We start from the raw sequence: 23,618 nt of genomic DNA, 5'->3' as shown, positions 1-23,618 counted from the left end.
ACTCCACTTAAAGAGGGTGGATTTTCTGCTTCATATTATGTGCGACACAAAGCTTAAGACAAACCCCGTCGGCACATTACTGGCACATGCACGACGCTGGTATTTGTTCACTTAGTGGCGTGTGGGGCATCTTTGCAGCCACTGACAACAGGCATTGTTACCAACCTTTTGCCACATGGCATAGATTGCGGATCCCCTGTGGCATCGTAGCGAGTAGCAGTGGCTTGAGGACAAACAAATGAGGGACTGGGGAAAATTAGACCTATACGCTCGACTGTGCTACATGACAACCATAATGATCCCGCTCAAGGTATGAGGTAGCCGTTTTTAGCTGCACTCGACTGCGTCGACCGCCTACCGGGAGAGTCTGCGCGTCTACGCTATCGAGTCCGCAATGTTTTGCCATGGCATCTTGCCATCCATCCGATCTGTGCTACCCGGAGTTACGCCCATCGTGGTACTAAGCGAAATGTCCCCGGCGACAACGGTTTGAGAGCACCTTCCCCCATGGGGCGATTCCACTTCCCCGCAAGCTGTCGGATAAGGCTGCCTCTGTTGATTGAACAAGCAGACTTGGAGTAATTGCTGGATGTCATAAAATCATGGATATCAGAAGGTGAAGAGGCTGGCCAGCCACTTGGAAATAATTAGAAGGCTGGAAATAATGCTTCTTTGCTAAGATAAATGACGTGAATCCCTCTGGCAAGAGGAGGACAACAAGTTCAGATACACAAGCAATTGACAGGCTATTAAATCAAGAACTGCATCTTCAGCGTAGTAAAAATTGAATTGGAACCGCGTAACGCGACACAAGCATATCCGTCAGGGCTGCCTGTGATCGACGTGGACATTTCTATTTCAAGTAATCGATGCGCATGATCGTCATCAAATGGGTCAATTCCACATCTATTACCCGTCGGGTACTGCAACGAAGCGATGATATTGTTCGGGGAACATCAAATATAAATATCACCCTATGAAGCGAATTTTAGAAAATCTCATCGGCAGCAGCACAACTGCACGAAGCACCAAACCTCAATATGCGCTTCCAATTTATCGCAGCGGCAGGCCTTCTGCCATTGACCGCGTTAGCGGAGAGCTGCCAGCGTACGTAAGCCTTGTACAACAACGGATGAGATGCTAACTGCGTGCAGCATACAAGCTTAGCATTACCGCCGCTAGGTCCTCCACAAGATGGACGGATTGCAAACCCGGGGAATGTACCGGAAGGATGCAGATGTTCGACGTCACCGTCAACAACACCGGCACAACCTGGGTTGTATCTCAACCATACGTTGCTGTCACCCTTAAGGGCGATGGCCTCACAACGTACCGACAAGGCAAGATTACGCGCCTTCGCCCCGGCGACTCCGCCATCTTGGAACTCGGCGTGCAGACCAATACTGTCCATGTGAACCGAATGGTCAATGCCACCGCTCACTGGGACGATGGAGGCTCCTGCCAAGACTCGACTGCCTTTGGCTTTACGGCTTCATATGGAATCCCGGATTACCAGCCCAACGTCGCCTCTGTGAGCAACCACGAAGCTCCGAATTGGTATCGTGACGCCAAGTTCGGTATATTCATCCACTGGGGTGTATATTCCGTACCGGCATATGAAGATGAGTGGTAAGCTACCCGGTTTGAGATATCTCTTTCCCGCTAACAACATAGGTACTGGTGGAGACAAGAGTTTAAAAACTCTGATGTCTACAAGCACCACCTGGCGACTTACGGCGAGAATGTCGTATACGATGACTTCATCGCCAATTTTACTGCTGCCAACTTCAACCCCAAAGACTGGATGGACCTGATTAGCGATGCTGGAGCGAAGTACTTTGTGCCCACCACAAAACATCACGACGGATTCGCCCTATTCAACATGTCCTCAAACATTTCGAACCGAAATTCAGTCCGACTAGGTCCGAAAAGGGATCTCCTTGGCGTACGTCGTCTCTTCCCTTGCCATTATATCACTGTTAACACTTATTTAGGAGCTTTTCGCCGCCGCGAGGCAATATCACCCTGAGATCCACCGCGGTACCTACTTCAGCATTCCCGAATTCTTCACCCCAGCCTCACCCAAAAACAGCGGAGTCGGTAGCGCCTTCTACCAGGGTGCCCCGAAGAACGCATACACAGGCGCAGAGGTCCCATACACTGGCTTCGTGCAGAATGACTTTGTCTCTGGCATCCAGCTGCCTCAGATGAACATCTTGGCCAACAATTACGGCACAGAACTCATGTGGTGTGATATCGGCGGCGTGTCGATGTCAGACCAGTTCGCAGCCAACTTTTTTAACAAGGCCTTCAGCGAAAACAAACCGGTCGTGATGAACGACCGCTGCGGCGCCGTGAACGGCCAGAAAGTCCCGGGCGATTACGGCACGCCCGAAAATACGGTCAACCTCAAATTTGATCCTAAACTATGGGAAGTGTGCCGCACCGTGGATCCCAACTCATGGGGCTACAGAGCGGATACGCCCGACTCCGCTTACATGACCCCAACTACCATCGTGTACACGCTCCTCGATGCCATTTCCAAGGGTGGTAACCTGTTGCTGAACATAGGTCCTAGGCCGGATGGTACGATCAAGGAGATTATGCAGACGAACCTGCGTAGTGCCGGTACATGGATCAAGGCTCACTCTGAAAGCATTTTTGGCACCAAGTACTGGCCTCTTGGCAAAGGTGGATCTGGCAACTTCCGGTACACCGAGACCGATCATGCATTCTACATACACTACCTCACGAAACCAAGTGGATCCATCACCATTACCGACCCGATCCCTTGGATACAGGGCGACACCGTCACCGTTGTGGGTGGGTCCAAAAACGGCGCTACGGTCAGCGCTAGCGCGTCTGGTAACAGCATCGTTCTGCATGTACCTCAGGAGATTTCCGATGCTGACCAGTACGCTTGGACTTTCAAGATTGCGTACTGAGCGCACTATTTTACTTCTGTAGTGTCCAGCTTCTTGGACATGTACCGAGACTGGACACAAACTTCTTGTTTCTTATACTTTAGCTCGTATATATATTACACATACTTCCACTTTTAGGTGGGCTTCGTTGTATCTTGAACCAGTGGTCTGGTCTGGTCTGGTCTGGGGGGTTGGACCAGACCAGACCAAGCCACTTTGGTCGGACCGGTTGGTCGGACCGGTCCGACCAACGAGACCAACAAGCTGGATGAGACTGAAGACACAAACGGAAATGGGTGTCGGTAGCTAGGTATATTTACATCTGCGATACGCTGAATCTATCGTCGTCATTCCTACCGTCCTCGCTCTCACTATCGTTCTCAACCTCTGGCTTTCCAAACCAGGCCCTTAGACACTCACACGCCTCAATAATATCAGCCTTCAGCCTGCCACGGCGATCAAGAACAGTAAGCTTGGCACTACTAAAAAGACGTTCGCACTCATCCGACATAGGTGAGATGGCAAACATGTCCAGAGCGAAGCGAGCAAGGTCTCTCTGCGAGTCATAGCGGGACAACCAGTAAGCAATGGCTTCATCACATCCTGCCTCATCGTCATGAAGTCCAGACATGGCTATATGAATATTCAAATAAGGCCTTATATGAATATGCATGAATATATTCATATTCACACTCATATATTGCGTGAATATGAATATGTACTTAGGATTTCATATTCATGCATATTCATATATATTCATATAAGCCCGGAGGGGGGCTGTCATACCACTGGTATGCAACCGGCAGGTGCGGCGGTGCCAGCCAGCTGACTGCGAGCCGAGTCTCGGGAGCTACAGTACTTGGACCAGTCTGGTGTTGTTTAATTAGCTAATTTCGCTTAATTTCGCGTTGTTAGGTTACCGAGCGCCAACCTTAGAACGCGGCCTCGAGCTTGCTCTCCTTTCATTCTTCCTTAGGTCTAGATGGACAGTGCGAAGGCATTTGCTTGTTGAAGCAAACAACAGTGAGGCCTTCCGCGAGGTTCCGATTGTTTCGATGGAAAACTAACACAGAGGCTCGATCTTAAAGCAATCAATGTATTGCATGGATTAACTGATCTGGTGCTCATTGACATCTATGGCTTCTCAGGCTTCTGGGACCTCAGTCTCAAACTCTTCTATCGGCTCATTTGCATCGAAGCTTTCTTGGAATTTTAACACCTTTTTCGCTATAGAATATCCCGACAAACACCTCCAACTTGAGACTGGCCCGAAGCGCAGGAAGACCAAGGGGCACCGTGCTTACGTTTGCCTTCACTGTCAAAAACCACCGTGGTCGAATCGAGTGCCTGGAAACGCCATACACCATGCAGAAACGGTTCACCGGGCCCTTATGAGGGTAAACGAGCCTGAGCCTGGCCCTCCATCTAGCCCATTAGCCTCGGGCATTTCGTTTGGTGATATTGATCGCTATATCGTCTCTCGTCCTTCGCAAGCTGCTCTGCGCAACTGTTTTAATAAGCAAGCCTATATTGAGGCAGTTGTAGGACTTCTCACAAGGCGAAGACTGCCCTTTTCGGCAGTTGAGTACTCTGAGCTACGAGACCTGGCTCTTGCATGTAATCCAGCCGTTGGAGACCTTCTCATCACCGATCGAAAGCAGGCTATGGGCTATATTAACTCGAACTACTCGTTATACAGCTCACGGCTCGCCGAGAGCCTTTAAAGAACGCAGTCAAAGATACACATCTCCTCCGATCTCTGGACATCGCCACATCGCAAAGGCGTGCCTGCTATATGCGCTCAATGGGTCGATGACGACTTCAAGCTTCAGAAAGCACTACTAGGACTGCCAGAGTGCAGATATAGCCATTCTGGTGCTACGCAGGCTACGTTGATTGCTGGTACGCTACGCGGGTTCAATATTTCTGCTCCCAATCTCGGCTATTATGTAGGCGATAATGCAGCGTCAAACGACACTTGTTTAGAGGAGCTAGCAAAGGTCTTAAAAGCGGAATCAGGTGTAAGCTTAACTCTAACCTGAAGAGGCTTCGTCGCAAATGCTTCTGTAGCCCATACTAAATTTACTGAATTATGCCTTAGGTCAATTACCCTCACAAACGCCGCAGAATTCGCTGTATTGGCCATATCATCAATCTCGCCTTACAAGCATTCCTTCTAGCTCGCTCAAAAGAAGCTCTGAGAGCTGCACTCGAAGCTACTGCTGATGAGCCCGGTTCGACTATGCTAGAGGAGTTCTCGCAGCACCTACATGAGCTGGGTTCGGCGCAGATTGTGGAACAATCCCATACCACGGCGCAGCAAGAACAACAGCTGGAAGAGCGGGAGGAGCAGCCCGCCAGAAGGTCAATAAAAGTGAGAGGCAAGCGAGCCGCAACAACTCATCAGCAGGCCGGAAACAACGATGAGCGCTTCGCTGGCTGGCAAGGCATTCCAGCCCTAGCAAAACTTCATGCACTTGCAGTCTATATACGTAGCTCCGCTCTACACAATGATCAGTGGTACGATGCTGTAGGCAAGCAACTAGGTATCGATAATATCACCAGATGGTCCTCGTGGTATAAAATTATCACAATCGCGGTACAGAAGAAGGCACAGATCATCCAGTTTACTGCTGATCATGATAGTGATCTCGAAGGCAACGCCCTTACAAGCAGGGATTGGCAAATGCTAGAAAGAACGCTAGAATTTCTTCAACCTTTCCATGAGGCCACGTTAGAAGCTGAGGGCGATATGGCTTCAATCTCACAATCCCTCGAGCTGTTCGACCTTCTCCTAGGGCACTGCGAAAAGTGGAAGGTATATGGCTAATTTTGTCCATCCTCCCATTTTATCTCTAGTTGATACGGCATTCTAATCAGATAATTAGGCTCACTACTTGCAGCTGATTAATCGCGATGATCGCATCGTTCATTCCATTGACATGTGCTGGTTTATACTTGACAAGTATTACACAATGACTGAGGATGTCCCCGTATACGCCGCAGCCCTCCTCCTCGATCCTTCTAAACGCAAGAACTATATAGAAGAATGCTGGCCCGAGGAATGGCACGAGGACGCCCTTGCGGCCGCGCGCAGTCTCTGGGAGGAAGAGTACAATCACGATGTCGAGGTACAGCTCTCGGAGCAATCCTTGGCAGCACCTGTTTTATTAAAGCGGAAAAAGGATACAATGCTTTCGAAGATGCGCTTAGAGCTGCGAAACAAGACGATGGCGAAAGCACGCGGCAAGGATGATTTTGATAGCTTTATCTCAGAGGCTCCTATCACACTCGCAGAGGGTGTTACACCCCTTCAATGGTGGTGTAGTGACGACGTTCGTACGGCATACCCACGGCTTAGCCGTATGGCTATCGATATCCTCTCCATACCAGCAGAGTCAGCAGAGCCAGAGCGGAGCTTTTCGGGAGCTAGGCGCACAGCTAGATGGGATAGGTTACGGTTGCTGATTGACAGCATTGAGAAGATTGAGTGCATCGGCAACTGGTTGCGAGAGGGACATATTAAACCCTCTGCCGAGGGTGGGATAGGCTTACCCTGCGACCCAGAGGTCATAGAGGGTGATATATGATAGCGTGCATGTCAAATGGGAGCATTTCAGAGGCCTCAAGCTATACTATGGCGTGACATCACGTGAGCTCTTACCTTATATGAATATGCATGAATATGTTATATGAATATGTATTTTGATGGACAAGTCGAATATAATATGAATACAAAGAAAATCGGCGTGCATATTCATATAGCCATGCCTGCAGTTTCTCTGCTACTAGTTTCACACATACGAAAGCTCGGAATCGCCTTACGCCCATGCATGTTGATATGCAAGCCTTCATTTTTGTGAATGGCCGCGTGTTGCATCGTCTCAAGGACGAGAAGTATGCCCACAAAAAGCGCTGGGCGGATCTTGAGGAGAAGGACTGGCTTGAACTCGAAGATTCATATATCGAGTTATTTGTGAATGCGCAGGGCAAGAAGGTCTGGATGGACGGCGCGATGGCCTCAACCAATGAGGCCTATACAGTACTGTACGTACACGTACTGTACAAGGTCACATCACTAGCCACGAAGCTATCAACGGTCTCAGAGGTGTGAATTCGAGCATTATCTTGCTGAAATCGAAGGGTTCCATCGTACAAGGGCAACAGACCTTCTTCTAAGGCTTGAATATAGCTCCAAGATGAATATCCTTGATTTGGAGCCTCTGGATCGCGAATCATCACAATTAACGGGGTTCTTCCCATACCTGGGCACAATAACTTGTTATAACCATGGTTTTTGGGTATATGGCGGTTATAACCATATACCCTCGTGAGTATGGTTATAACCATATATAACCATCTTGGCGTCTTGGCGCCTTGGCACTAATTTCCGGGGAAAATTTCTGCAAAAGCCCCGATTCAACTATTTCAACTATGTTTAATCCTCTAATCTACCTTATCTGCCGCTGCTATGTCTTCAGACGCTTCGTCCAGTATCGTCTCTGCTGCGCAAACATCAGCGCCGGCAACGCCATTACATTTCGATGTAATTTTCAAGGTCGAGTATGTCGGTAAGCCCAACACCACGCTCAAATCCGGGGTCCAGCGTCGAAAGCAGTTTACCTGCAGGCAATGTAATTCGTGGAGTACACCTCACCGAACGAATGCTGTCAAGCACGTTCTCTCTGTCCATCCGCTGTCCAGGTCTTCTCAATCATCAGTGTCCGCGCCGATAGCACAGCGAGATATCTCGTCCATGTTTGTGCCGATAACTTCTCAGAATGGCCTCCGCAATAGCTTCAATCAGCAAGCCTATCGGGAGGCCATCATTGGCCTGCTTACTCGACGTCGGATGCCTTTCTCGGCCGTTGAATGGAGCGAAATGAAGGATCTGGCCCTGGCCTGCAACCCAGCTATTGAGGACCTCCTCATTACATCTCGCCGTACCGCTGTGCGTTACATTGCGTCGAATTACAGACTTTATAGAGACAGTGTTGCTAATAATATAAACAATATGATATTGGCAATATGGAGCCCGTCGCAATATTATCGTATTGTCAAGAGGCGCGTATTGTATTACCCCATATGACATCGAGCTATATTGTATTGTATTGCCAAGAACCCAATATATTGCCAGTGTGACAATATATCCGATATATTGCACGTGACGTCTATCATCCCCCTGCTGCCACTGAAATATCCTCACTGTGAAAATCTCGTATCCCAAACCATGACTTCAAACACTCCAGCGCCTCAATCACATCACTCCCAAGTCGATTTCGACGATCCGTGATCTTTATCTTTGCCCCAGAGAAGAGCCGTTCAGGCTCGGCAGACATTGCAGGGATTGACAGTATGTCTACAGCCATTTTGCCCAGGTTAGGGTAGGTTTTCTGCTGTCTCTCCTCTAGCCACCATGAAAGTGCACTTGTGAACCCATAGGCCCGTTCAGACCTACAATAGTGCTCGTACTCATCCGTGATAAGCGATGGCTGGAGATGCTTGTTCCTCCAATTCAAGAACTCGTTCGTAGTCGTTAACGAAGTCTCGGATGGGGGAAGAGGGGATTCCACAGGTTTATATTCCTCCCACAGCGCTTGAATCAACATCTTTGAGGATTCGACCCATTCCTTTCTCCAGTTCTCCTGTATGTAATGCCATTTATGCGAAGGGTGCAGCACGATAGCCGCAACATAGGCCGGCGACTCATCAGTAAGCCGATAGTACTTGTCCAACTTCGCCCAGCCCGAGTTGTACATTGGTCCCATCATCGGATCGTCAACGTTTGCCGCCTTCCCTGATTCAAACTGTGCAAGCATGAAGTCCATGGCCAAGAGGACATTGTCAAGCGTTGCAAACGATGACTCGAGGGCCTTGGTCGTCATTTTTAGCTTCTCTAAAAAAGACTTGATCTTCTCCAGGATAAGCCAGTCCTCCATAGAAAGCTCGTCTCCTGCGCAATCTGCTTCCATCCATTTGCTGAAATAGCCATCAATTGCATTCCTGAGGTTCAAGGCGGTCCGCAACATAGTATGCCACGAGCTCCACCTCGTGTCGTTGTCTCGCGCAAGCTTATGGTTGTGGCTAAGAACAAGAAACTTTTGGCTTCGTTGAACACTTCGTTGGATGAAGACAACAAAGTTATGAAGTTTGCCGAGAGGACCTTTTTGCCGCCAAGCCCTGATCTCTTTCAATGTTGTGGTATTCCCGAAGTCCTCATGTTCGAGCTTCTCATTGTCAGTGACGAAGAGAAAGGCTTTGGCGGCGAGGTTAATGATATGGCCCTGACAACGGAGTCGGTGAACTTTAGGGTCGTAATGGACGTCAAATTGACGAAGGAGGCCAAGTGAAAGGGACACCCTCATTGTATCGTTGTTGCTTGCATTATCCATCACGAAATATCCAAGCTTTGATGCAAAACCCCAGTCATCCACCACATCCAAAATTGCTGCGGCAAGATGAGAACCGTCATGCTCGTTGTCTATCTCTTTCAAGGCCAAAGTATGGTGCTCTAATTGACCGTCTTCCGTAACATAGTGAGAGACTATGCCTAGGATGGCCAAGGAATTGGGCGAAGTCCAAAGATCGCAGCTGATATGTATTCTTGACTTTGCCGACTGTATGCCCTGCTTGATCTTCTCTTTCTGACTGTTAAACTGTCGCATAATCCATTTCTTAATGGTTTCGTGTGTGTCTGGGAGCCACGTATCGACATCTGTATTGAGATAGGCCAGGAGCGCCCGGAACTCGGGACACTCCACAAGTCGAAATGGCAAAGAACAGGCCGTAATGAACCTCACGTACAAAGCTTCAAGCTGGTCAGGCGCGATCGAGTCTCCCAATTGATCATTTAAACGGCGGCGCTTTTGGGGGTTCTCTTGGGCCGTAAGACGGGCTTTTTCGAGAATTGCCCGTATGTTTGACACCTTTGCAGTCCGTGGGGCGCCTTTCGGGAGACCGTGACCTTCAGGCGGAGGGTCTGTAAGGTGCTTGGCTGGAGCCGCAGTTCCGCCTGAACAGCAATATGTCTTGCTGCAATGCTTGCAACGCCATTCCTCTTTCCCGGTCCGTTCGTTGTAGTAGCTGGTCTCTCTGTCCTCACCTGGCATGTGAGAGAAAACCCATGATGTCCTTGGCTTTGCGGATGAAGCTGTGGACGCTGAGCGAGGTCGTGACGATTCGCACTGAGAGGTATGGCTCTCGTCGGGGTCACATAATTGCGGGCTGATGAAATATGAAATGTCGTCCGATATTGACGAAGCTCTTCGTTGTGACGTATGAACGAAATTAAGGCGTTGTTGGGGCATTGAGGCTCGCTCTTCCTGGATCATCCGTAACTAAAGTGGAGTGGGAGCACGAAATGGCTGGAGCTAAGACTGTGGGGGTGGGGCAGCTACCGCCCTGGACCTTTTATTAGTACGCGTTTTAACGCGTCAGCGCCTGTAAGTCCAGCAAATTCTCAACAAGCAAATGAATGTTTACCACAAATCAACCAGCTAACGTAGATGCATAGCGAGCCGCCCACCATAGCGAGCCGCCCACCGCAAAATCACATAGAAAACGTATTTTTTTAGATCCTTGCAAAAAGCACTAAAAACAGGTAAAAATACCTATAATTTTAATATAGTACTTTTTACTAATAAATAGCTCTAATTCTAGCCTTATAAGGGTTAGGGTAAGCTAGATATCTAGAAGTCTAAAATATTCTAATTCGCACTGTATACATACTAGTTTCTCTATATAATTATATATAATACTAGCCTAAAAGTTAGATATTAGTTATCACGATTTGGATAGCTATGGATTGCATTGACAGTGGACTTGTCCTTGTATTGTGAGCTATCTAGAGGGTTAATTGAGACTTCTTATAGTCGTAGAAGCTGCCTGCAGCTTCCATCCTGTGACACTATTAAAACATTGCGTGTTTGAGGGTCTGCAGCCTCTGTTTGAGGCCTTCAGCCACTGTCATACAGCGGCTGACATCATCGTCGTTGACATTAGTTCTACTATATAGTAAATAGTAGTATATTAAAAGCCTAGCTATTTTAAGCTAGTTTTAGTAGATTTTACATGGATCTTGTAAAGGCTTTTTGGGTGGAAGTGTAAGTGGGCGGCTCGCTATGCATCTACGTTAATACAAACAATATATTGCCAATACGAGCATACCCTATATTATATTGTCACAATATGATTCCCTCCATATTGTATTGTCACAATACAGTGGCTGCCCGTATTATATCGTATGTATTGCAATATATTGTTTTATTGCCATATTATTAGCAACACTGTATAGAGAACAGATAAAGGAAGGCCTTGCTACCAGCATTAGCCCCATTCACATATCATCAGATTTGTGGACATCTCCGCATCGCCACTCTCTTCTCGCCATATGTGCACAGTGGGTTGACTCTGAGGGGCTGCTGCAGAAGGCTCTTCTAGGGCTACCAGAATGCCGTTACTCCCACAGTGGAGAGAGAGAAACAGGCTGGTCTTATTCTTCAGGCTGTCGAGGAGTTCAACTTCCAATCTAACCTCGGATGGCACACTGGTGATAATGCCACCTCGAATAATAGTTGTCTAGAGGTCATGGAATCACGTCTGCTTGTTGAGCACAATGTTAAATTTAGAGCAGTGCTATTCGCACAGATACAAATCTCTATTTGCACAGATATGTGTCTCACTTTTGACTCACCCACCCCGCGCTGGCCACCATAGCCCAATCCTGTGCGATCAGCCTGCGACAGTCAATTCCAATGCAACCGAATGAGGAAAAGGTAAACAGCTAAATCGAGGATCGTCAATCTCTCTCTACGCATAAATAGAAGCCGTTAACCCTACCACACAATCGTGACGTCCGCTGATACATCATTTCACCACGCCTGTCAAGATGGACATATGCCGCCTTCTCAACGCACTAAGTCCCTCGCCAGGCCGGACCACTACGGCCACCGCTGCTGCTGACGCCAATGACCCAACAGACGATGACTACACTGGGGCTACGATCCCACCACTACCACCATCGCCACTCTTTGACACGTACGATGACCTGTTTGCCTTCCTCCGCAACTTCCATCTTTCTAATGGCTCCGCAATAGTGAAAGCCTCCAGCTCCTCAAGGCGAGATATCGGGGGCATCATCCAGCCAAGCTACATCGTCTTTAAGTGCGACCGCGGCCCACGACGGATGTCACAAAGCTCGGGACTCAGGAAGCCGTCATCACAGAAGCTTGATTGTCCCGTCAAAATCACGGCCAAGGCCACCAAATCGTCTACCAAGAAGTGGACGTATACGGTAGTTCATGGCCAGCATAACCACGGGCAGTCCCTTGATCCATCGGCGCACATTGTCTATCGCCGCCGCACGGTTGCTCAGCAACAAAAGGAGCGAGAGCTAGCCAACGAGAATGGCATTAGGGCCCGCGAGATGGTTAGCATTGTTAGAAAAGCCGACAGCCCAGGCTATCACTATTTTCGCACACGAGATATCTACAATGATCGTCAAGCCATCAAACGCGAGCGACTTAACGGCCTTACAGCTACCCAAGCCTTCGTCAAGGAGCTTGAGAGCGGGGGTATTAGAGTCAGAACCTTGCGCGACGAAGATGACCGCGTCTGTGCCGTCTTTTGGACTTACGACTGGTGCCGCACAATGTGGAAGAAGTTTCCGGAGGTGCTCGGTTTAGACAACACGTACAAGACCAACCGCTTTAGGTTACATCTATTTCAAGCCACCGGTGTAACGGATCAGAAGTCCCTGGCTAACTTCGCATTCGGCCTTATAAACGGCGAAAAGGAGCACCACTTCCAGTGGCTATGTGACCGGCTTGACGAGCTTCGCATCGACATTGGGGCAGACACGCCAGAGGTTATAATCACCGACAAGGAACAGGCTCTCCGCACAGCCCTCATGAGCACCTTTCCAGGTGCCCAACAGCAGCTATGCGTATATCACATCTTGGCGAACGTCCGAGCTAAAATTAACGCTCGCTGGAAGGGCACCGAGGGCGACGATGATGACGATATTAGTGTTAAGTCTGATAATAACGTAAACGCCCTTTCCGTTGACCTAAACGACAAGAATACCGACCAGCTCCAGCCAGAGCTAGATCTTGATGTCACCGCTAGGGGCAGTGTGCAAGACGAGGCAGAGGAGGGGCTTGCGAACCCCTCTGATGACTACAGCCGTGAGGGGATGTTCAAAGCCTTCCGAGCTGTGGTCTATGCCGTTGATCACGATACGTTTAAAGACTCGTGGAAGTCCTTTGTCGAAACCTTCGGCAGGCAGCAACGACATATCCTGCGATATATCCAACAGGAATATATGCCGTGGCGCAAGCAGTGGGTGAAATCCTACATTGACCACTATCGGAACTTTGGTCAAAGGGTCAATAGCCCTACGGAGACCGCACATGCAGACGTCAAGTCTCACCTTGTGACTGGCACGGGAGACCTCCTTTACCTCCACCAGGCTCTTGTCACGATGATTGATAACAAGTCCCGGTCCTATCATCAAGAGGCTGCGAGACAGATTCAGCGTCAGCGTGATAAGTACCTCAAGCAGGCATTGCTTGGCAAGCTTAACCTCCAGATCACATATCAGGCCATTGACCTTATTGCCAAGCAGTATCGCTTTGCCCTCGCCGCCCTGCCTGATCAGCGCGAGCCCAAACCGCTACGCCCTTGCACGGGCAACTTTGAGCACCAATACGGCCTGCCATGCAGCCATGGCATTTTTGATTGCCTTATGAACGGCACGCCTCTGAGACGGAGCCAGATTGCTATGCGTTGGTGGCTCGAGAAGCCGTTGGTACGTCAGCTTGCCTCTGTCATAAGACTTCAGTATTAACAGCCTACTAGAACGCTGAGGATAAGCTACTTGAAATTCGCGACCCGGCTATTGTTAGAAGCGCACGAGGCAGGCCGCGCCTGAATGCCGACAACAAGAAGCTCAAGGTTCCGCGATACCTTAAGATCGCGGATTACACCAAGACAGGAAGTGATGCCAACGATGCGGACGATGACGATGCTGAAGCTGAGCCTGTAAGATGGAGTCAAGGCAGGCATTCAGCACGAGGCCGTGGTCTGGGCCGACAGCCTAGTCAGAATGCGGGCCGAGGAACGCGCCGATTAAACGCGAGCCTTCGCCGTGACTGCTCTCAGTTCGAACTTGATGAGCTACAGTCACATGCGTCTCAATCGTCGCGAGGAAATAAGCGTCGACGAGTTCGTGGCGGGGCGGTAGGACGAAGTCGTGTGGAAGCATCACAGGCCGAGAGGTCGCCAGCAAACCAGGTCCAAGAGTCACGAGAGTCGTCAGCCGAGAGCTGTATTATCATCCCAGGTTTTCGATCGGCTGTAACGACATAATTTTTATGATAACTTACGGTAAAAACCGAGGTTTAAAGACTGAAATATCGCCACAGAGAGGAGGAGGGAGGGCGGCACTCATGGGTCAGGGACACGAATCCGACAGGACACTTCGTCGTCGTGATGCTTCACAACCCAGGCATTCCATAGAAATATGATAATTAAATTGATTTAAGGGTTTCAATGATCTGGTTAACCCGTGTGTTTCGCAGTGTGTCGTCGTACGTGTCACTGTGTATGTCGCTGTGCGTGCTGTCGTGATCAAGTTGATGCCACCAGTTTGTAACTTTCCGCCTGCACTGCGCAACATTCCTAATGGTGACCAGGGTGGGTTAGGTGAGTCAAAAGTGAGACACATATCTGTGCAAATAGAGATTTGTATCTGTGCGAATAGCACTGCTCTAAATTTAATGCCAAACAGCGTCGCATCCGATGTATCGGACATATCATCAATCTCTCCCTCCAGGCTTTCCTGCTGGCATCCTCGCGGGAAGCCCTTCTGGCTGCGCTGAGAGCCGCGGCGGAGGTCTCCGGAGAGGAGCTAATAGCACGGTTTTCTGACGTCCTTGACTCCCAGCAACAGAGACGCGGGGCAGAGTATACGCAATCGAATGAGTTCAGAGGAAGCCGGTCAAGCCAAAGGTATGGTCGTCGCCGAGACAGTCAAGATTCTGTTCGGGATGAGTTTTCCAGTATCCAGGACGTGCCTACTTTGCGCAAGCTCCATGAATTAGCCGTCTGGCTTCGCAACTCATCCTTGCATGCCGATATTTGGGATGACAATGTTGGCCTTCGGCTTGGCATTGACAATCGAACTCGGTGGTCATCGTGGTATATGGCCATAGATAGAGCTATCAGAAAACAATCGGAGATTAAGGCCTTCATGACGGATCATGAAGCAATTCTCGGTACCATTCGCCTTACTGCCCAGGATTGGGATTTTCTAAGCAAAGCCCATACATTCCTTCAGCCATTTGCTTCCGCAACATTGTATGCAGCGGGAGACAAGTCGTCCATATCGCAGTCGCTACCTCTGATGGACGCCCTTCTTGCGCACTATGAGAGGAACAAGACATATTACTCCCAAGAAGACTGCTACGATTCCCGGATGATTCGGGCTATCGAGATGGGCTGGTTTGTCCTTGACAAGTACTATAACCTGACTGAGGAAGCACCTGTCTATGCTGCTGCCCTTCATACCTGGGCACAATAACTTGTTATAACCATGGTTTTTGGTTATAACCATAACCATACTTAGATTTTGGTTATATGGTTATAACCACATACCCTCGTGAGTATGGTTATAACCACATGTAACCATCTTGGCGTCTTGGCATCTTGGCACAGGAAAAATTTGTCAGAACCTTGCATGCGACCGAATACTCCCTCATCTACCCTATCTCCGACCATCATGTCGTCGGACAACTCCTCTAGTCAACTCTCCTCCTACATCTACAAGGGTACCTACCTTGTAGACAGACAGTGACGTAGAGAAATAAACATCTTCGCATTAAGTAAACTTGCAAAGACATCCCGAGCGCTGCTGCGCTGCCGTGGCTATGGTTATCTCCCAACCAGCCACGCCAGAGCGTGGCGCTGGGGCTCAGCTTGACCAGCAGTACCCGGATAGCTTCAACCTTAGAGCTCGCCAACAGCTTTGGAAAACAGGCCATCCGGTAACCCTCCAACCATTTCAACCCAGCAGCAGCCCAACCCGCAGTCTGACAGCATACGACAAGGACAGAGGAAATCGCCGCAACGGACGACTGGACAAGGGCAGCCAACACAGGACAACCAACAGGTTTGCAGCCCTTGCAGAAGAGGACAACGCCACACAAACGCCAACCCCAGTTTTCGATCTGGAAGCTGAGACGGAAGAAATCATCAATACGCAGCAGGAGAGACTCGACATACGCGCTAAGGTCCTTAGAACCTACGCAGAAGCAATAACAGCCTGCACGCGAAAATTCACCACAGGTTACGGACTACACATTGCCAATGAGTTTCAGAACACCCTCCTCCGACATTGGAACCAGTTTGTACGCGCAGAAGAACCGCTCATACTAGAAAATAAGAACACCCCGGCTCCAAGCTCACTCACAGGAACAAGCAATGCTACGCCACCAACACCAGCCGCCAGAGAAAACACCAGAACCAACAAGTTGGTGAGCTTCGCCAACATCGCGGAAAATGCCTCACGCCAGGCACCAGGGGATGTACACGTGCAACCCCACCGCCGCCAAAACACAACTATTGCGGATCGCACCGATCGCAGGGTCCTTCTCCGCTTGAAGAGTGGCTCCTCCTTCTTCGAGAAGGGCTTACAGATCCGCCTTGCACTAAAGGACAAGCTCGCTATTGCATCCCAGGACATCCAAGACATCAAGCCAACAAATACAGGATGGGCAATTGTGGCCCGGAACGAGAAAATTCAGCAGCTCATTCTGGAGAAGCAGAACGAATGGGGCCCATGTATCGACTTAGATATTGCAGAGAAACAAATCCCATGGCACACCTACCTGATCAAGAACTTCCCTAAGACTATCCACTCTTGGGACGGCACCCTTCTGGACTTCGAGACAACGATTGAAGAAGAGATTAAAGCCCAAACAGGGCAAAAGCCAGAACGATGGCATGTCTCGCAAAAGCCCAATAATGAGGATCCGACCAAAGCAACACTGGTCATCTCATTCCTTAAGCCGCTGAACAGCAACTTCCGGCTACTCGGACAGGGAAGCTACTCCTTTAAACTCACCAAACCAAAGAAACTGTCTCAGTGCACCCACTGTTGGAACTTTCACCCGCCAACTCGCTGCATCGCTACAAAAGTCTGTGTTCGCTGTGGCATCAAGGATAATGCGCACAGCGCTGACAGGTGCGACAATACGACAAAATGCGCGAACTGCTATGGCGCACATGAAGCCAACTACGAGAACTGCTACGCCCGCCCACAGAAACTTCGCGGCAATTTCCAGAAACTCTCAAAGACTCAGCTTATCTACGCCAGGCAACTAGGACAAGAAGACTTCAAACGAAAGAACAATACACAGCAAACTGACAGTGACCAACCCCCCCTTGCTGAGGAGGGTGATAAAGATGCCCGCCCCCTACAGGATGCCGAGATGAGCGGCACAGAGCCAATTCAGACAACCCAGGCCCCAGAAACACACTCAGTAAATATTGTTGATCACGAAGAGAGAGAAGTAGGTACCCCGGGAGTGAGGGAAAACGAAAAGGACGATGAAGAAACCGAAGAAGAAGTAGCAGGGGAGGAGGAAGCAGAGGAAGAGGAAGAAGAAGAAGGAGAGGAAGAGGAAGAGGAAGCAGAGGAACAAGAGATTCAGGAAGCACTACCTCCACCAGCACAGTCGTACCCAATAGGAACCAACACAAGACAGGACCAACACTCCTATCCCAAGCACCATTTCTATATCACCCAGAAGGGTACATCACACACAGTCACCAAGCAAAATTCCACGGCCAGTCCCAGCACAACCAGGGACCAGTACTTCACCATTAAAAAGCAGTTTCGACCTCAACCCCGAACTGACAACATAGAGCCACCAAGCGAAGCCACTGCCCGGGAACCACCTAGCGAAACCACCTCCCGAGAAATCATTGAAGTACGTACACCTAGGCGGACTTCAGCCACGCACTCGCCGCCTAGCAGCCCTCCACTAGCTGCCAGAAGGCGAGACCAGTCACCAAGCAAAATACGACGCATCACCACACGCGGACGTAAATGAGAACCGCGCGAAATAGAAACCCCCCAAAGACTACGCTGAAAATATTCCAAGCAAACGTGGACAAAGGCGAGGGAGCTCACTGCGCGGCCCTCCAACTTGCATCTCAGGAGGGCTACAATATAGTACTCATACAGGAACCAAACACATCTTACAACGCACAAAAAGGCCTCTGCAGAACACAGCACCATCCTGGCTTCCTCTGTTTCAGCCCCGTCGACAGTTGGACTAATAATATAACACGACCACGAGTACTAACCTACGTACGGATAGCTAGGAATATCCAAGCTGAACAACTTCTCCCAGCACGTCACCGAGACCTTCTCTGGGTTAAAGTGAATGGAACCGTGATCCTTAACATCTACAACAGGCCAGAGGAGGAAACCTCACTGGATGTTATTGAGTCATGGACCCCGCCAAACCGATGCATTGTCGCAGGAGACATGAACGCATTCCATCCATTGTGGCAAGCAGATCGGGGGGCATCACAGGATGGCACAAGGATCTTTAACTGGACTCAAGAACACGACCTAGTCCTCCTTAATGACCCTGAAACCTCAACCACAATGCCAAGGCTAAACAAAAGATCTAGCACAATTGACCTGGTCTTCTCTAACATCTCTACAGCTACTACAACCGTGGAAGAACACCTCACCACTGGATCGCTGCATTACACGATCGGTACAGAGATTCCAGACAACGAGAGCAGCCCTAGGACCTCGGGGAAAGTCCACGTCACTCTACCAGAGGAAATTAAGGCTTTTACGAAACATGTGGCCGGCGCAGCCCTGTCACTACCAACGTTCATCCGCACCAGACAAGATATTGATGATACTGCTAGACAACTTCTACAAACCCTGCAAGACGCGGCAAAAGCTTGCGGCCGATTGAGTAAAGGAAAAAGAGCCCGACAGAATCCTTGGTGGAGCAAAGAGTGTAACAAAGCACATGAGAACCTTCGCGCTGCTCGATACACTACAGAAACCCGTCATGGGGAAGAAGTCCAACGCGCTAGAATCTACTTTAAACGCATTGTCCGCCGTGCAAAGCGAAACTTCTGGCGCACTATTGTTGCAGATATCACAGACCCAGCTGACGTATTCCAGATTACTCGCTGGATAAAGCCAAGGCAACAGCTACAACCTCCGCCAATCCAACACGGAAGCAAAGTCTACACAACAAACTTAGAACGTGCTAATGTCCTGCGCAAGGAGAAGCTCGAAAGACGGGACGTATCAGATGATATCCCAGATCCATGGACCCCCACAGTTTCACCAACCCAACAAATCCCTTTCTCGGCACACATCTCAACCAGCGAAGCCCAGGATGCACTACTGAAAACGGGAAACACCACTCCTGGAATGGACGGTATTACAACGAAAATGCTCCAAGCAATCTGGCCAAGTATTTCGCATGTCACCACACTCCTCTATAACGCTTGCCTCACCCTAGGATACCACCCAACTGCCTTTAAAACAGCAGAGGTGGCAATGATTCCGAAACTCAATAAGAGAGACCTCAGTGATGTCTCCGCGTGGCGCCCCATCTCCCTTCTTTCCTGCCTGTCTAAAGGCCTAGAACGAGTAATCGGTCGGCGTCTCGCCTACCTAGCTGTCAAGTACAAAGTCCTCCATCCGAACCAGGCTGGAGCACTCCCAAAACGAAGCGCCACAGACATAGTTACCGCACTTATCTACGATGTTGAACGTGCCCTAGGTAACGGCAAGATCGCCACACTTGTTACAATGGATGTTAAAGGAGCGTTTGATGCTATTCTCCCCAATAGGCTAGTCCTACGACTCCGACAACAAGGATGGCCGGATTTCCTGGTTTGGTGGATCTACCACTTTGTCTCCCAAAGCTCTTGTCAGATTCCAGGATGCTAAAACAGAACCCGCAGAGCTGCCATGCGGCCTCCCTCAAGGCTCGCCGATATCACCCATTCTCTATCTCCTAGCCACCACCCCTATCTACTCCCTTCTAGGAGCAACAGAGAGGTATGGCTACGCAGACGATACAGCAATGCTCTTCACAGGAGACAGCCTGGAGGAGACCACTGCAAAAGCAAACGCGGCAATTGCTGCAATGGAAGCATGGGGGCAACAGGAGGCTTTTTCCTTCGACCCAGACAAGACAGAGGTTATGCACTTCTCCAGAAAAAGGGATAGAAGCTCCCCAACAGTCTGTCACCAAGGCCAGGAGGTTAAGGCACAAAAGGCAATGCGTTGGCTGGGAGTCTGGCTTGACCGCAGGCTCACCTTTAGCACGCACATCGATAAATGGTCGCTTAAGGCAAGTAAGGTTGTCTCACAGCTACGGTTCGTTAACAATACAGTACGCGGAACGTCAGCAGTAGCGGCCAGGAGAGCAGTATATGCAGTTGCCCTACCCACACTCTTTTACGGGCTGGACACATGGTTCCCTGGCTTCCCTTCTGAGTCAACCCACAGGAAAGCAAGGACGATCACCAAAACTCAACTCTCGAAAATCCAAGTAATCCTGAATAAGGCCTGCCACGCAGTCCTACCTGTTTGGAAGACCACCCCACGAGTTATTCTTTGGAAAGAGGCAGCAATTCCGCCGGCAGAAATCATACTAAAGCAGCATCAAGCGCGCACGGCGCTTCGCTACGCCATGCTAGACGCAGCACACCCAGTATCCAGACGGCTAAGACAAGCACAGCATGAAGTTGACCAGAGCAACCACCCAGCAATACATGGGCCGAACTCTGCAGAGGCATAGCCGACTCCTCCGAACAGCGGCATGTGCAAAGGAAGTTGAACGACCAAGGCTTATCCCACGCCGCTTTGATGATAGCATCCCGACTGAAGCTGCAGGAAACAGACCACCAAAAGAAACCGCCGTGCTGCAATTCCAACACTGGCTTCAGGATAAGCCCGCGGGATTCATTGTCTTTAGCGATGGCTCCAAGACAGAAAGAGACACCGCAGGGTACGGATTTGCAGTGTTCCACAAGGGACGCCTTGTTGATTGGGGCTCTGGCCAACTAGGCCGCAGAGAAGTCTTTGACGCAGAGATCCACGGCGCATTAGAAGGACTTCAACGCGCTTTACTCGCTAATCTTGCTAACGAACCAATTACAGTCTGTATGGATAATACCTCCGTTATTGACTGTATAGGAACGACAGCACCAAACTCCTCACAGGCCTGCTTTAGAACCTTTCAGAGGGTAGGAGACAAGCATCCATACAGGTATCTGTCAAATGGTGCCCAGGCCATAGCAACATCTTTGGAAATAGTTGAAATTGTGATTCTTTAAGTGTACTTCTTCTATAATTTTTTTTTTGGTATCTAGAGAGATCAGATAGACCTCTTTATAGGTACAAGCAAGCTGCCTGCAGCTTGCTTTTGTTGCGTTATAACACTACTGATACATTGTGATGTTTGATCCCTTGATTATTGCTTTTGGTAGCTTCAGCCTCTGTTTGGTAGCTGCAAGTGCTGTATCAGAGCTGCTGACGCCACCTGCCGTTCAAGAACAACTCTCCCACTAACCGCAGGTGACGAGTTCAGTACAAAAGCTCTTGTCCATCCCGAGTCCCCTTGTTAGATTTTCATGAGCGTCCCTGGGGAGCGGCTTCGTGAGGAGATCTGCCTGATTGTCCTTGGTGCTAACCCTTTGAGCATTAATTCTCCCACTGAGCGTCATTTCTCGCAGAAAATGGTATTTTAATTCGATGTGTTTTGTGCGATCATGCAACTCAGGGTTGCGGGTCAACTTGAGCGCAGCATTATTGTCAATCAAAAGTGGAGTTGACGTCACTTCCAGGGCTTCGATGCGAAGATCGTTGATCATGTTTTGAATCCAGATGATTTCCTGAGTGGCCTTATAGCCAGCTACATATTCAGCTTCGCAGGTTGACATGGCTACGGTCCTTTGTCTTCGAGATGACCACGACACAGGACTTCCGGCTAGTTTAATCACATAGCCTGTTGTAGATCTTCGCGTATCTGGGCACCCTGCCCAGTCTGCATCGACATAAGCATGCAATTCTCGGTCTGGACAGTCCCTCTTGAAATGGAGGCCAAGGTTGGGCGTGTGTTTCAAGTAAGCATAGATATCATCAACTGCTTTCATGTGTTCTTCAGTCGGATTCGCGCAAAACCTGGAGACGACTCCCACTGCTTCGGCAATATCTGGACGCGTGACCACCATTGCATAATTGAGTGCTCCAACCTTGGATTGATATCGTCGTTGAAAATCGAGGGACTGAGGGTGACCGTCGTTCTTGGTCATTTTCAGGTTTGTTCTCATGGGTGTCCTTCGTGGATGGATGCCTTGCAGTCCATACCGTTCGAGGATCTGTTGGATGTACGATCCTTGATGCAAATGGAGGTCGCCATTTGTTTCTTGTCGCACATGCATCCCCAAGTAATAGGCACAAAGACCAAGGTCAGTCATGTTGAAACGTGCAGCCAGTTGGTGCTTCATGGCTATGATTCGATTCTCATTCATGCCAAATATGTTGATATCGTCGACATAGACTTCCATGATGAGGTTCTCATCATCCTGAATGAACACGGACGGGTCGAAGTTTGAGACTCTCCAACCACTTTCTTCGAGGAAAGCCCTGAGTTTGAAGTACCACTGTCTTGGTGCCTGCTTTAGTCCATACAGGGACTTGCATAGTTTGAGAACTTGATTTTTTGCTTCAGGGTAGCCTTCTGGTGGTTCGACAAAAATCTCGTGCTCCAGATTGCCATTGAGGAAAGCCGTCTTAATGTCCATCTGGTGGCACTTCCATCCGTATCGAGCTTGGAGTGCAAAGAGTATTCGGTAGGATGCCGACTTCACTACTGAGGCATAGGTTTCGTCAAAATCTAGACCGTATATCTGCGAGAAACCCCGCACGACAAATCTTGCCTTGTGTCGAGCGACTTCCCCGTTGGAACCAAGTTTTCGTTTGAAGACCCACCGGCCGGTCAGTACCTTTCGATCTGCTGGTCGTTTCACTACTCTCCAGGTCTGATTTTCCATCAGACTGTTATATTCTTCCTGCATGGCCTGCTCCCACTGCTCTCTCTCAGCCGACGCCAGAGCGGACTTTCTGTTGTTTGGTTCGGGGCCATGCATCTTGATCGCGGTGGATAGCATGCAAATGCCTGCCACACTGGTGTCCTTCCCAGCGTTTCCCCCCTTATCGATCACTTCCCTTGGGTAAGTAAGCGATAGAGACTTGGAGGTCATCGAGTGGCACCTTTCTTGGCCATCATGTGGTGGATACGAAAAGCGTTTCACGCCTTGCGTCTCTACGAGGTTGGCCTGAGGTTCCAAAAGCATAGGATCTATGCAGACCTCGTCATCCTCGGAAGTAAGGTCTTCGTCGATTAAAAGGTCATCGAACATTTGCCAATTGTCCTCGTTTTCACCAACTGTTGTACCTGCCTCCGTCATTGGCGGTGGTGACTGTGGGCGCCGTGGTCTTGTACTGACCCGGTGCGCGCCTCTAAAGAAATATTTCTTGTATCCGCCGTCCTCATTCCATGCGGTGCAGGATATGCTTTTTCGATTCTTGTTTGCGTCGTTCTCCCTTGTGACGCACATATTACATGGGAAGCCATG

At 49.5% G+C, this 23,618-nt stretch overlaps 7 protein-coding genes across 7 annotated transcripts; 4 read left to right on the top strand and 3 right to left on the bottom strand.

Annotated features, from left to right (window-relative positions):
* Positions 1-1,040: 1,040 nt before the first annotated feature.
* Positions 1,041-2,945, top strand: VFPPC_11799 (glycoside hydrolase; the record flags this gene model as incomplete). Its single annotated transcript, XM_018289873.2, has 4 exons — positions 1,041-1,107; positions 1,155-1,629; positions 1,675-1,945; positions 1,995-2,945. 4 exons carry the CDS (start codon positions 1,041-1,043, stop codon positions 2,943-2,945), a joined length of 1,764 nt encoding a protein of 587 aa, XP_018136164.2.
* Positions 2,946-3,240: 295 nt separating this feature from the next.
* On the bottom strand, positions 3,241-3,555 carry VFPPC_18495 (hypothetical protein; the record flags this gene model as incomplete). Its single annotated transcript, XM_022430096.1, has 1 exon — positions 3,241-3,555. One exon carries the CDS (start codon positions 3,553-3,555, stop codon positions 3,241-3,243), a length of 315 nt encoding a protein of 104 aa, XP_022284896.1.
* Positions 3,556-3,717: 162 nt separating this feature from the next.
* VFPPC_18496 (hypothetical protein) lies at positions 3,718-6,514 on the top strand (the record flags this gene model as incomplete). The annotated part of the gene is made up of 7 exons (XM_022430097.1): positions 3,718-3,730; positions 3,840-3,947; positions 4,013-4,072; positions 4,158-4,640; positions 4,707-4,945; positions 5,026-5,679; positions 5,813-6,514. 7 exons carry the CDS (start codon positions 3,718-3,720, stop codon positions 6,512-6,514), a joined length of 2,259 nt encoding a protein of 752 aa, XP_022284895.1.
* Positions 6,515-8,098: 1,584 nt separating this feature from the next.
* Positions 8,099-10,231, bottom strand: VFPPC_11802 (ribonuclease H-like protein; the record flags this gene model as incomplete). The annotated part of the gene is made up of 1 exon (XM_018289874.2): positions 8,099-10,231. One exon carries the CDS (start codon positions 10,229-10,231, stop codon positions 8,099-8,101), a length of 2,133 nt encoding a protein of 710 aa, XP_018136165.2.
* Positions 10,232-11,811: 1,580 nt separating this feature from the next.
* Positions 11,812-15,504, top strand: VFPPC_18497 (transposase; the record flags this gene model as incomplete). The annotated part of the gene is made up of 3 exons (XM_022430098.1): positions 11,812-13,731; positions 13,782-14,279; positions 14,713-15,504. The coding sequence occupies 3 exons, from the start codon at positions 11,812-11,814 to the stop codon at positions 15,502-15,504; spliced, it is 3,210 nt and encodes a 1,069-aa protein (XP_022284894.1).
* Positions 15,505-15,850: 346 nt separating this feature from the next.
* On the top strand, positions 15,851-21,314 carry VFPPC_18498 (reverse transcriptase; the record flags this gene model as incomplete). Its single annotated transcript, XM_022430099.1, has 5 exons — positions 15,851-18,029; positions 18,089-18,256; positions 18,308-19,863; positions 19,913-20,689; positions 20,745-21,314. 5 exons carry the CDS (start codon positions 15,851-15,853, stop codon positions 21,312-21,314), a joined length of 5,250 nt encoding a protein of 1,749 aa, XP_022284893.1.
* A 231-nt stretch (positions 21,315-21,545) lies between these two features.
* Positions 21,546-23,450, bottom strand: VFPPC_17062 (retrotransposon protein, Ty1-copia subclass; the record flags this gene model as incomplete). The annotated part of the gene is made up of 1 exon (XM_018294811.1): positions 21,546-23,450. The coding sequence occupies one exon, from the start codon at positions 23,448-23,450 to the stop codon at positions 21,546-21,548; it is 1,905 nt and encodes a 634-aa protein (XP_018136168.1).
* Positions 23,451-23,618: the final 168 nt, after the last annotated feature.

Source organism: Pochonia chlamydosporia, assembly GCF_001653235.2.
Source record: "Pochonia chlamydosporia 170 chromosome Unknown PCv3seq00021, whole genome shotgun sequence".
In the NCBI taxonomy this organism is placed as follows: Eukaryota; Fungi; Ascomycota; class Sordariomycetes; order Hypocreales; family Clavicipitaceae; genus Pochonia; species Pochonia chlamydosporia.
This window is presented reverse-complemented; position numbering and strand designations above follow the sequence as displayed.